General features: G+C 33.3%; 3 protein-coding genes across 5 annotated transcripts in view; 1 reads left to right on the forward strand and 2 right to left on the reverse strand.

Moving 5' to 3' along the window:
* Nucleotides 1–261: 261 nt before the first annotated feature.
* Nucleotides 262–2553, reverse strand: LOC119828868 (dTTP/UTP pyrophosphatase). Of its 2 annotated transcripts, XM_038351170.1 has the most exons (5): nucleotides 2354–2553; nucleotides 2069–2183; nucleotides 1559–1800; nucleotides 942–1088; nucleotides 262–512 (listed from the first exon to the last, which is right to left on the reverse strand). In XM_038351170.1, exons 2-5 carry the CDS (start codon nucleotides 2156–2158, stop codon nucleotides 374–376), a joined length of 618 nt encoding a protein of 205 aa, XP_038207098.1. In that variant the 5' UTR covers nucleotides 2159–2183; nucleotides 2354–2553; the 3' UTR covers nucleotides 262–373. The 2 variants fall into 2 exon arrangements, with proteins under 2 accessions (XP_038207098.1, XP_038207090.1); XM_038351162.1 differs by having other exon boundaries at nucleotides 2069–2552.
* Nucleotides 2554–2891: 338 nt separating this feature from the next.
* On the forward strand, nucleotides 2892–9694 carry LOC119840381 (sentrin-specific protease-like). Of its 2 annotated transcripts, none has more exons than XM_038366982.1 (7): nucleotides 2892–3100; nucleotides 3303–3415; nucleotides 3489–3733; nucleotides 4166–5238; nucleotides 5911–6097; nucleotides 6616–6840; nucleotides 7157–9694. In XM_038366982.1, exons 1-7 carry the CDS (start codon nucleotides 3015–3017, stop codon nucleotides 7316–7318), a joined length of 2091 nt encoding a protein of 696 aa, XP_038222910.1. In that variant the 5' UTR covers nucleotides 2892–3014; the 3' UTR covers nucleotides 7319–9694. The 2 variants fall into 2 exon arrangements, with proteins under 2 accessions (XP_038222910.1, XP_038222917.1); XM_038366989.1 differs by having other exon boundaries at nucleotides 2893–3100; nucleotides 3303–3397.
* A 416-nt stretch (nucleotides 9695–10110) lies between these two features.
* LOC119829623 overlaps nucleotides 10111–12704 on the reverse strand; it is a 13821-nt gene continuing 11227 nt past the window's right edge. Inside the window, exons 15-17 of the mRNA XM_038352270.1 lie at nucleotides 11210–11349; nucleotides 10547–10724; nucleotides 10111–10239 (exon numbers count right to left, since the gene is read on the reverse strand). Coding sequence (XP_038208198.1) covers nucleotides 10111–10239; nucleotides 10547–10724; nucleotides 11210–11349 — 447 coding nt within the window. The remainder of the gene's footprint in view (nucleotides 10240–10546; nucleotides 10725–11209; nucleotides 11350–12704) is intronic.

Here is a 12704-nt window from a genome sequence, read left to right on the forward strand (position 1 = left end):
TATATATATATATATATATATATATATATATATATATATATATATATATATATATATATATATATATATATATATATATAAAAGTGCCTATGAAAACATAGTAAATAATATATTTTATATGAAAGAGAATGAAAGATACATAAAATTTATCAAAACAAGCACAATTTAAATAAAAATACCAAAGAGGTTTGTCCTCAATAGTATAATATATATATATAAAAGTGCCTATGAAAACATAGTAAATAATATATTTTATATGAAAGAGAATGAAAGAAACATAAAATTTATCAAAACAAGCACAATTTAAATAAAAATACCAAAGAGGTTTGTCCTCATAATAAATTACCCCCATTTTGTTATGTTTTAAAAATAATCATTTGCCTTTATACATATCATACAGAACCTTACACATTCTATACAAAGGCAAGCCCACTACAGTGAAATAGTCTCCTTCCACCCTCTCCACAAAAGTACCGCCTACTCCCTGAATGCCGTAGCCACCAGCTTTATCCCTGAAAAGAAAATCATTGAAATTTGAATGCATTAAAACTAAAAATTAGATTAAAGAAATAATTAGCTATATAGAATGATTATAAAAACTATTTACTTAAATTAAGTTTTTTATAAGAATATAAATATATATCTGTCACATAAGTTATGTGCATATCATAAACAATTTTTTTTTAAATGCATAATAGTGAAATGAGGTCCCATATTCCTTATCACATGTTTTACTGTGTTATATAGGTATGTATATTTCTTTCTAGGAAATTGCATCCAGGACCTGCCTACTTTAAAAGTTAACTATTGTCAATGTAAATGGATGAGGGTTTGTTGTTACACTGACATTTTGTTAATGTTATTTATATAGTGGTATGAAATATGTTAAAAAAAATGTTATTATATAATATTTCATACGGATGTTCGATTACAGTTCTCACATTGGCTCGCCTGTAGCAATATATCCCCTGATCTGCTCTTCATCCAACTTGCCGAAAAAAACATCAGTTTTTTCAGTGAATTTTACAACTCTGTCTGAAGCTTTGACCACTACGCCAGTATAAACTGTGTGACCTCTGCCAGAGAGCCTGAAATATAAAAATAATCTCTTAAATCTTTCACATAGATATTAAAACTTAAATTATTGATTAAATCTGACTTGCTTGACACTGATTTCAATAGTAATAAGTAACAAAGGTTTAAAGGGGTAATTTATATTTAACAGGTTTTTTTTTAATATTATTCTAAGATATAAAGGTAATCTTTAGTCCACAATAGCTAATAGTAATCAAATATCAGCTGTATCCATTCAGTAATGATGATTACTCGAGGAATCAACAAGAAATATTGTACAAGGAGGATTTGGTAAAATAATAAATTCCTAAAATTAATTCATTGGTCACTACTCTAGAAGAGACAAGCTCTTATGTACTGTATAAATAATAAAGACTACAAATAAAATAAACACTAGTCGACTGTGAGAAACTTGCAATGAGGATCAACCACTAAGATGTATAATAAACTGATTTATCTATATCTGTATGTTTTTAGAAATTACCTTGATAACATTTCAAAGGCCTCCTGTTCAGACGTTGGCTTTCCGAACATTGTTCCATCTAGAGTTACCATTGTATCTGCACCAATGAGCACATCTGCCGGTGTACCCTTATTTATAAGCCTGTTTTCGACTTCTAAAACCTTTTGCAATGCAGTTTCTTCAACGAAATCAGACATACATTTGAAATCTTTAGGATCCAAATTTTCTTCAAATAGCGATGGACAAAGCCCGACTTTTAGTCCCTGAAAAAATATGAGGTTTAGTTGTAATATTTCTTTATTTTTCGATGAACTTCAAAAAGGATAAGTAATCGGATTCTTTTTTTTTTGAAAACCGATGCTTCCCGTGTTTATTCGTCTTTTATTAATTTTGTCTACTTCTGACAATTTGTAAGCGGTTTTGTTTTTTGTTAAAATAAATGAAAATTAAATAAATGAAATTTAACCACGAAAGCAATAAGCTTTCGTGGTTAAATTCCATTTAAGCATGTGTAACCTTGTAAGTACTTACAATGTTCTCAATAAGTTCTTTTCGCCTTGGAGATCCACTGGCTAGGATTATGTTCTTTTGTTTTAAAATGTGCATCACTGGTTGCAGCATTTTAATTTATACGTATTATTGGAACCTGAAATATTGTTTACTTCTTCTTCTCTTTGCTAAATATTATTTTGTAAGTAATAATTGTCATAAATAGGTTAACTTGATTAGAAATTAGAGCATTTAACCTAATGGCTGATAAAAATGTGTCAACTTTAATTTAATAAGTAGGTACCTACTAGGCCTTTATCTACGTACCTAATACAAATAGATTAAATGGAATTTTATAATCACCCTGTACCACTGCGTCAAATATTCCAAAAATCAAAATTGAATTAATTGATTTACCCGCCATTGCTATTTCCTATAAATTCAAGAAGTAAGAACGTGAATGTTAGCGATAAATCTCTCTTTTTTTTGCAAAAAAATCGAATACATAAAAAGACAATAAAAAATATGAATGAAGACAATATAATAATATTTCTTTGGTAATAAAAACAATATTCGTGAGATTGTGTAAATGCAACATTGTGAGGTTAGTAGGCTTAATGTACATATTGCAATTACGGTAGATAGTAATAAATACTCTAATTCAGTGGGCCTAATAAGCAGGTAGGTTGCCCTAAGTGAATTTAGGTTTATTGACATTTTTATCTATATCAATTATGCTATTTTAATCTGCTTTGAATTTAATTAGTCTGCATTCCTGAAAAAAATTCGACCATAGATATAGGTCCTATATCTATTATGTCTATTGTCGCGATGAGAAACTAGTACTTAATCTGTGGTCACGATTAAGACATTTCAACATTTCAATTTTCATGTTGCTGTCATTGTGTATGGCTTGTGTCTGTGTTTTACTGTTTTCTAAGATCTGATAATATATTTGCAGTGGGATGGGCGAGTTAATATAATAAAAATGAATACCCTTTTGATGTACGTCCGTAGCTTGCTGGGCTGGGGTGATAAAGATACAGACATCAGATTAAACGTAAAACGACAAAGGTATGGCTTTGACAGTTCTTGTTTACAACATTATTTTAGTTATGGCGGCAAAGTCGTTGCAAAATCAGTAAATTTCACTAACAAACTGCGTTAAAATGTTAAAAATACCATTATCAGTGGCAGCTAAGTTTTGGAAGTGCGTAATATATATAGGAATAAAAATTAACGTTGTTGTGTGTGTGCTAAACAATATTGTTTTTAGGTCGGAATATGATGATTATCCGTCTGATGATGAAAGCCCCAAGAGACTGAAACAAATGAACAAAACTATTTTCCCTGAAGTGATGTCGTCAAAAGGTAAACCCCTTACATTGGGTATGTTATAGTACGAAATAATCTATGGGAAAACTACGAAATCAGCGTATATGTAATCGATTCTTGCTTACAGATTTATTGGAAGAGAAGAGGTTAAAAAACATAAGATACGTCCCTATTGAAGTGGAAGATGGACATCCTAGCACATCAACACCTTATGAGAGTATTAATAAAGAAAATCGTATTAGAACAGTGCCAATAAAATTAGTTGGACGGCAAAATGGGTCTCTCACACCCATGAGGAAACCAAGAGTGCACACTCCAGTTGCACCCGTGATGAGGGCTGTTGTTCTAGATGACGATGATGATGACAATGAGGTACTTATACTAGACACTTGTAAAATTTAAGCTTGTTCATAAGCATCCTTCAATTTTGTACACATTGTTATATGACTCTTATACTAAATTGTTCTAAGCTATTAACCTTTACCTAAATGATATTGTGTCATTCTTGCTGAGATTATTTTCTAACTAGTACTAAATGTTTCTTTTGGCTTACAATGTTACATTGCCTACCATTTTGTGGATGGAGGATCTTATGTTGCTCTTTGAAAGTTTAACCACAAACTTGAAATTTGCATATTATTAAAAATTAATAATTGAATTAAACTGAACTGAAACTGAATGTACCAAAATATTGTTATAATGTGATATTATATTAGTTGCTTTGTCATATCCCCATGAATGATTCACTTCATATTAATGTATTTTAATTTAATTTTAAATTGAAGATACATGGTAAATTTCTAGGTAACTTTAGTGGAAGCAAAACCAGAAAAAACAAAGATACCAACAAAATTATATGTGAATTTAGATGATGAGGCCAATGATGATGATGTTGTATTTGTTAAGAAGATATCCACTCCTCCGCCGAGAGCACCTTACAAATTCTTCTTATCCAAAAATAATGATGTCACAGATTTTGTTGGCAGCGATGGTGCCAAATACAAACTGTACGAGAAAGTCAATGAAAGGAAATCCAGCCTGTCACCACGGTCATATAGTGTACTACGACACAATACGGGAATAACAAAATCATATAAAAGAACACCTAATGTTTCTCTACCAAACTGGGTTAAAGAGAGATCATCCAGTAATCCACGATTTAAGAATTATTACAACCTTAATGGCAACACAGATGCAACGATATCTAAACTATTTAATATACAAGCAAAGAATGATTATATGGAATTAATTAAAAATCATGCATCAGATAAACCAATACCTTCAAAGAAGCTTATTGATATTGTTAATTTAGCAGATGATTCAGCATCATTTAGACTAACTAAGAAAACTCAGAAGAGTTCACTGAATGAAATTTTAAGATTAGAAAAAGACCTTAAGAATAGTAAAGACAATGAAGCGACTAGAGAATATGACCCTATAACTGTGGCATCTATAAATTCATCAGACTCTGAAGTAGATATAATCCAATCAGATACATCTACAGTCTCATCAATAAGAATAGAACCAGTCAATACACTCCGTGACTCATTCAAGGATAAAAGTGTTACGTCTAGTGATTGGTTAAAAAATATAGACGCAAAATATAGAAAATTGAAGAAAGACAACCAAGAGAAGTTAAAAGATGTGAGACGAGAGTCAGATATAATATCGAAAGTGAACCATGAACAGAGTTTAGCAAGATTAAGGACTAAGTTGAAGTATGATTTAGTGTTAGCTGAGAGTTTAATAGAAGAAGAGCAGCCGACTGTAGAGTTACCTCCTCTAACGGCTGAACAAGAGAAGCTTGTTAATAAAGCATTGGGCCCAGGGCCGCCGGGACAAGTGTTTATTGAAAAGTTCAATTTAAGGATAACAAGGTAAGCTTTCATTAATTTCCCACATAAACTAGAAGTGTTAATTGTTATATGTGCCTTCAATAGCAATTTAGTTTATACAAGGAATGATAAGCAATGATTGGCAGAAATGGAAGCATAATAACATTCAGGACTCAATAGAACTAGTATCTTAAAATTGTTAGGTTTCATTCTAGTACTAAATTTATTCAATTGATGTTTCAAAGATTAATGTAATTGTTAGTTCATAGTGAAGACTGAAGTTGACATTGGCTTATGTCTATTATATTATATTTTTATATCAAAAAAATTTAAATATCCTATGGAACCTATATATTCCAACGTTGCATCACTAAACATTCTATCCAAAGGAAAAAATAAGGTTTGTGTAGTAAGAGAGGTGTATATTTGTATAATGGAATACAGTAATATCTTACAGTTATCTCTAAGAGTAGAACACCAATGAAGAATTTTATAAAATTAGACTTCTTTTGAGAGCTTCCGCAACATGCACTGTGAGTTAGTGTTACCCCAAAGTAACTATAGGCGGAAGTTAGTTTAAACAATATGGAACTTTATTGGTTCCGTTTTATGACTCCTTTTTAAGCATATGACTGTTTCAAACTGAAGACCCTGTTTATCCAACAATTGAATCAGTTTCGGACTTCAAGTCAACCATGTGCACAATCATTACAGACGAGATCTCCAAACACTGCACGACCTCAACTGGCTGAATGACGAGGTGATAAATTTCTACATGAACCTGCTGATGCAGAGGTGTGAGGAACGGAAAGACCTGCCGAAGGTTTATGCGACGAATACGTTCTTTTATCCTAAGCTAATGCAGTCTGGACAGCCAGGGTTGAGGCGGTGGACAAGGAAGGTATACAATCAAATGATTCAAAACTTGTAATGATTTTCCATGCCCTCACACATGAATAACATATTTTCTCCACTCCATGAATAACATATTTTCTCAAATTAAAAACTGATGATAATTAAAGCAGAAAATTCCTGATTCATGCAAGAATTTGTTTAATTATATGTTAGCCAAAAGCAAGTTTTATAATACCTCGAAAGTAACCATCCATGCTAGTTTCTGTATAAATTATACATTGAATATAATAATAAACACTGTCTACTTTATTTCGAATATTTATAGCTAGCAGAGAGAGTGTGTATTAAGAAAAACAATGTGTATAATAGATTTTAGAATAATTTGCATTACACAAATAAATGCACATATTTATATATTTATTACCATTACATGTATTTTTATAACCATTTAGTTCATGTTTTCGTTTATTTTACAATACTGTGATTTTGGCCCTGTTACTGATAGGTGCTTGAACCATAACATAAAATCAACATTATTACAATATGTATTGTAATAATTTCCAGGTGGACATATTCGCTCACGACATCATGGTTGCACCGATCCACCTGGGCGTCCACTGGTGCATGAGTCTCATAGACTTCCGGAAGAAGAAGATCTCATACCTGGACAGTATGGGTGGCAGGAACCAGGCGGCTCTGGATGCGCTACTCAAGTATTTGAAGGATGAGCATCAAGATAAGAAGGGACAGCCGTTTGATGACGCTGGCTGGAAGACTGAAAACTTGAAGGTTGGCATTATTTAGATAGCGGATTTGGTCTGTATTTATGTATGTTGTTGTTGGTACTGCATTATAATAGATTCATGATTGTTTAGTTAACTCTTAATGCATAGTTTATGGTGCAACTACCATACTCACTCACCCAACTCACCAGTCTGCCAAAGTAGAGCCCAAACTACTGTCCCGATTTGCTGAAATTTGCCATGCAGATAGGCACTGTAATGTCGGCATCCAATAGGCATGGATTTTGATAAATTCTATACAAGTGAAGTTCCAAGTGACCATTAATTCATGTTAACATTAAATATCATCTAATAATTTCCAGGATATCCCGCAACAAATGAACGGCAGCGATTGCGGCATGTTCGCGTGCACGTTCGCCGAGTTCACGTGTCGGGATGCGCCCTATACCTTCACGCAGGCGAACATGCCCTATCTCAGGAAGAAGGCGGCTCTAGAAATAATACAAGGCAAATTGTTGCTGTAGGAACATATCGGCCATGAAATGTTGACAGTAAGACGGAATGTGGGTTAAGCCATAAAAACATGGATGAGATTACAGCTTGTACACATGATCTGACTCAAACATGCAATAGATATATTACAAGGACTGGTGCGATAGGCTGTGGACTTGTTGATTTGAATCGGGATGAAACCGTTGCCACAGTTATTCAGCGAATTAATTAGCCAACTTACATGCTCTATAAAAATGCTATTCAATATTAATACTACAGAAGGATCAGGAAAATTAATAATGATGACGATAATATAGAAAACAGGAAAAGATGTTCTGATTGCTCTATTATTTAAATTCAATCCACGAGAATTGCCTTCGATTATTTATTCAAAATTGTTGTAAGTTCTGGAAGGACTCATTGAAAATTTAACAAAAAAAAGAAACAAATGTCATTGGTTCTTACTTGACTTATTTGATTAACTTATCCTTGAAGTGGTTCATACATCGTCGCACAATTATAACTTACATAAAATTTTCTATCCGAAGCACATTTTGAGCGGAAAATCCCATAATTATTAGTTTTACAAGCGTAATTGTTTCATATATGCAGATATAATTGTATTTGTGAGATAATAAATTGTAATACAATAATGAGGACGAAAATTTCAAAATGAAATTCTATTTCATGCTATATTAAATAATTTACAAGATATCCATACCTATATACCTACATTATAAAATATAGTGAAAAAGCGATGTTTTTTCTAAGGTTTTATTGTAGTATGGTAAACATTTTAATATTTAAATAAATGTACAGTGAAGTTTTAAAGTAATAATTTGTACCAGCTGCATATAATTTGATTATCAAACATTCATAACAACGAATAAGAGGTTAGAAGGACCTTGTGGGCGTTTCAAGAGCTTCGCTCATGTTTGAAACAGCCATAACATGTCAACCTGTATGTTGACAATAAATATAACATAAACCAAAGCCGCAAAATATAGAAATATAATAAAGTATACTTTTTTGCAGTCCCATCGTCAATCCATTGCTTATTTCTCGAATGTTCATGAGCGGTGGTGATCCGCTAACCATCAGGCGAACCACCAGCTCATGCCCGTTTTATTATTAAAAAAAACTGATAGAAAATTATTTCAATTATAAATCGCTTGTAACTTATATGCTCAAGCATATAGAGGGAGAAAAGCGAGGACATGTTTTAACACAAATCAGGAACTATACCTTTCTTACGTCTTATCTGTTTTGTGACAGACATATAACTGCTTTACTATTAATGCATGTTCTTGAGACAGCAATATGTAAAGAGCACGATAATTTTTTTTTTCCAACAATTGCTAGGACTAGTCTTATGTTAAGGTTCAAGCCCTTTTATTTCATTAATATGTCCTTTTATTGTATTATTTTTATTACATCTCAGCATTTATAAATATAATTAAATGAGTGACTAACAGATCGCGTCGGTAGAAATGTTGTTTGCGTGGAATGAAATGTCAAATATGGCCGGTCCCTTATTTGTAAAATAGGAATCATTGAATATCGGTTCCAACTAGATACTGTTAACGTAAGATAATTTAATAATGTAAATATCTTTGGAACAAATGTTTCAACCTGTAGGAACTCGGGTTGTAAGTCATGTGAATGTCGGATTGCTTATTGGAATATGCTTAATGATCTCTGTATCATTAGAGTATCTGTACATTTGATATTAAATAAAACACAGTAAAGATCGATATTCTATGAAAAAATACAAATTTTTATTTACGATTGAAATTCTGGTTTAATGATAATGTTTCAAATGGCCCCATGACATATTGGAATAAGTATAATAATGATTTTAAATGTGAAATATTTTTAAAAATACTTTTCCATTACAGAGTATTCAAATAAGCAAACTGACGTTTAGGAATTTCACAAAAATCTTATCACCTTTCTTAGATAATCGATAGAATTTTAAACAATGTTGTAAAGCGGTGATAAGTATTTTTGTGAAATAAAAAATGCGTAGTATTGTAATTGGACATTCGTATTTAATTTATGTGTAAGTTATTCCGTTTCCACACTGTTATACATGTTTCATACCATGACAGATTATAAACCGAAGATTCGCGCCCTTTTGTAGAACAATAATGGCCGCTAGGCATAAATGCATTGTATGAAAAATATAACATGTCATTAAGTTTTTTTTCTCTGTGACGATAAAAGAAATAGATGATTTTTTTTTTTTGTTATTCGTATTTATTTGTCACAGCAAATGCTGTGACAATATTATAAAACATGTATTTTTTGTCATGGTATCTCCTAGACATAATCATTTTACATCGCAGACCCAGCATCCCAGATATGTAATTAAGAGTTTTCTAATACAATAAAACAATTTGAAAATAGTTTTGAAGTTTTATTACTTATATTTTTGAAAAAACATCACATATATTTATCACTCGTCTATCTCACGAAATACAGGAGATACGTTAATTACTAAAGATGATAAGACAGAACATCGATATCCATCTTAGTGTATATCAAATTTTATTTATTTTAAGCATTTGTTACCGAAGGAATAAGCATTATCCTTTCGAACTAGAATGTCATTTACGTTAAAATTAATGGTGTGGTACTGTACCGACCACATTTACACTTTGAGTGAATTATTAACACAATATATTTATGTTATTACAACCACAGATAACATAATACTTTACCTAAGAAATACTAAGTTCAATCAGTTATAACAATAACGAAGACATGGCATCAAAAACAACGTTTAATTAAATAAAAAAACGGTTCCAGGATAATAATTTATTCATAATTCATTGGTAACTCGAATAAGCCGCAGCTTGCCGTCCTCCAGTAGCACCACGCCGGAGTCGTTGGTCCCACCACAGTAATGTGACGATGAGAACACCGATACTAGCCGCCCGTTGAATTGACACTGTCATATTTGTTTATGATTATCAAAGCCATTAACAAATAGAAGAAGTAGATAAATGCGAAAGTTTGTAAGGATGTGTGTGTGTTTGTTGCTCTTTCACACAAAAACTACTGAACCAATTGCAATGAAATTGGGTAAGTAGATAGCTGGACAACTGGAATAACACATAGGCAACTTTTTATCCCAATATTCCTACGGGATACGGACTTGCGCGGGTGAAACCGCGGGGCGGAGCTAGTTTTTAATAAATTAAAAAAATCATTCAAAACGTCCCAAATATAATAAATAAAAAAGGGTAATGGCTTACCATAAACCCGTTCTGGTGCAGCTCGTGCGCGCGCAGCACGTGCGACAGCTGGTTAGCGAGCAGGAAGCGCTGCAGCGCGCCGCTCGAGAACACGTGCGCTGTGCCGCGCCGGCTGTTCGCCGCGAAGCCTTCGTTCGCGGCCAGCTCCAGCGCTTGAGACGCTGTTATCTTTGAATTCCTGTACGAATATAAATATACTAGCTGTACCCGCGACTTCGTTCGCGATTGTCAATAATTAATACTTTGATTAACTTTCACCCCTCCCCCTTCAGACACCGTATCGATTTCCGGGATGAAAAGTAAAAATAAGATCCTTTCTTGGAGTAGGTGCTATAATCATACCAAGTTTCATCAAAATCCGTTGAGCACTTTTTGCGTGATTCTCATTCGAGATACAGACATACAATTTTTTTTAAATTGCATTTTAGTATCGAATTATTAAATCATATTAAACTCCTCACAAAAAACATTCTAAATATCTTCTATGTACAGAATTTGACAATGTAAATACTGTCAACACAAGCAAATGACTACCAAAGTTTGTTTTATTTATTGTGTGTTTTGTGTTTTTAAGAAGCAAAATCACAATTTAATACAGATAATAATATAAAAATAGAAGAGAGTTGAAAAGAGTACTAAAGGAAGACTAGCAAATCACAAAACCTTATAGGATCGTTCCACAGTAATTCCCAGGCTATAGAGCTCTGTTCCGCCGGCTTCGGCAGCGGCACCGGCACCTTGTCTATGGCTGATATGAGCGGACACACCCAGGGTGGGGGGATACCACCGTGACAGCAAAATACCTGCATCACAGTAGATTGAAAAGGTTTTTTTTATAGAAACTTATCCGAACCGGTGGTAAATGTTAAAACTGTTATGACGATACAAAAGTGCTTCTATAAGAAGTCTTTTTTTTATGTCATAGCGGGCAGCTGAGCTGGTGGTTCGGCAGCTGAGATGGTAAGCGATCACCACCGCCCATAAACATTCGCAAAGGTAGTACCTCTGCGAATGCGCTGCCCGCTTTTATGGGGTAAGGGAAAAGGAAAGGATTAACGACTGGAAAGAAGGAATGGACTAGGACGGGTGAGGAAAAGGAAAACGGGCCTCCGGCTCCCCCACTCACCGTACGAAACACAGTGGCATGCCACTATTTCACGCCGGTTTTCTGTGGGGGTGTGGTACTTCCCCGGTGCGAGCTGGCCCAATTCGTGCCGAAGCATGCTCGACTCCCACAATAAGTCTAATTGAATAAATGTTTGTTTAGCTTACTAGTAAAGTATTATGTCATCTGTGGTTTGAGTTTGGGCTTATAATAACACTCCCACCTACAATTACTTACGTAGTAGACAGATTCACAGATTTACAAGAAAATAGACTGTATGGTATTGAATCTTCGTTTTTGGCGCCGTAAGACACCATGTGCTTTTTAAGGCATTATTTTTCGTTAGACTATAATGCGAATATATGACAGTTATATATTATGCCAAGATTTAACTTTTCCAAAACGTCCGTCGTGCTTTCCATATTTTTTGAATAAACCGAACCTAACTAATTTGAAGTCTATTTCACAGTTTAACGGTTACATTGCTATAGATTATTATTTACCGAAAAATAATGCATTTAATTTTAAGCAGTGTGATCACCATTTTTCGACAAATTGCAAAATAACGGTGTTTACAATTTTCCAGTGACATATTCAGTTTTTAAGAGATATGGTTGGGTAATAAAATTCGGAAGTGTCGTGAAGTAAATTCCGTGTCACATTGTTTGTCCGCGTTGGACTCCTAAATTACTCAACCGATTTTAACTAAATCTGCACACCATGTGCAGTTTGATCCTACTTGAAAGGTAGAATAGTTTTTATTATTTCAATTGAGGCAAACTACTCGTGCGGAGCCGACCCGTGCAGCTAGTAAATTATAATCTATACTTATGAGAAATTTTGAAATATACTATACTTATATTATAAAGCTGAAGAGTTAGTTTGTTTGTTTTAACGCGCAAATCTCAGGAACGACTGGTCCGTTTTGAGAAATTCTTTCAGTTTTAGATAGCCTATTCATTGTGGAAGGCTATAGTCAGTCATAAAACCATTACTTAAAAGAGATGATCCAAAAGATATTAAAAACTACAGACCGATAGCTTTAATACCAGT

The sequence above is a fragment of the Zerene cesonia genome, chromosome 1, assembly GCF_012273895.1.
Source record: "Zerene cesonia ecotype Mississippi chromosome 1, Zerene_cesonia_1.1, whole genome shotgun sequence".
NCBI classification, from domain to species: Eukaryota; Metazoa; Arthropoda; class Insecta; order Lepidoptera; family Pieridae; genus Zerene; species Zerene cesonia.

What these genes read in the sequence shown, in the direction of transcription:
- LOC119828868 (XM_038351170.1), bottom strand. Translation starts at nt 2,158, where the DNA reads ATGCTGCAACCAGTGATGCACATTTTAAAACAAAAGAACATAATCCTA. An exon ending in AAGAACTTATTGAGAACATT is followed by an intron (nt 1,801 to 2,068) that starts GTAAGTACTTAC and finishes ATATTTTTTCAG; the next exon opens with GGACTAAAAGTCGGGCTTTG. An exon ending in GCCTTTGAAATGTTATCAAG is followed by an intron (nt 1,089 to 1,558) that starts GTAATTTCTAAA and finishes TTTATATTTCAG; the next exon opens with GCTCTCTGGCAGAGGTCACA.
- LOC119840381 (XM_038366982.1), top strand. Translation starts at nt 3,015, where the DNA reads ATGAATACCCTTTTGATGTACGTCCGTAGCTTGCTGGGCTGGGGTGAT. An exon ending in ACGATGATGATGACAATGAG is followed by an intron (nt 3,734 to 4,165) that starts GTACTTATACTA and finishes GTAAATTTCTAG; the next exon opens with GTAACTTTAGTGGAAGCAAA. An exon ending in GGAAGACTGAAAACTTGAAG is followed by an intron (nt 6,841 to 7,156) that starts GTTGGCATTATT and finishes AATAATTTCCAG; the next exon opens with GATATCCCGCAACAAATGAA.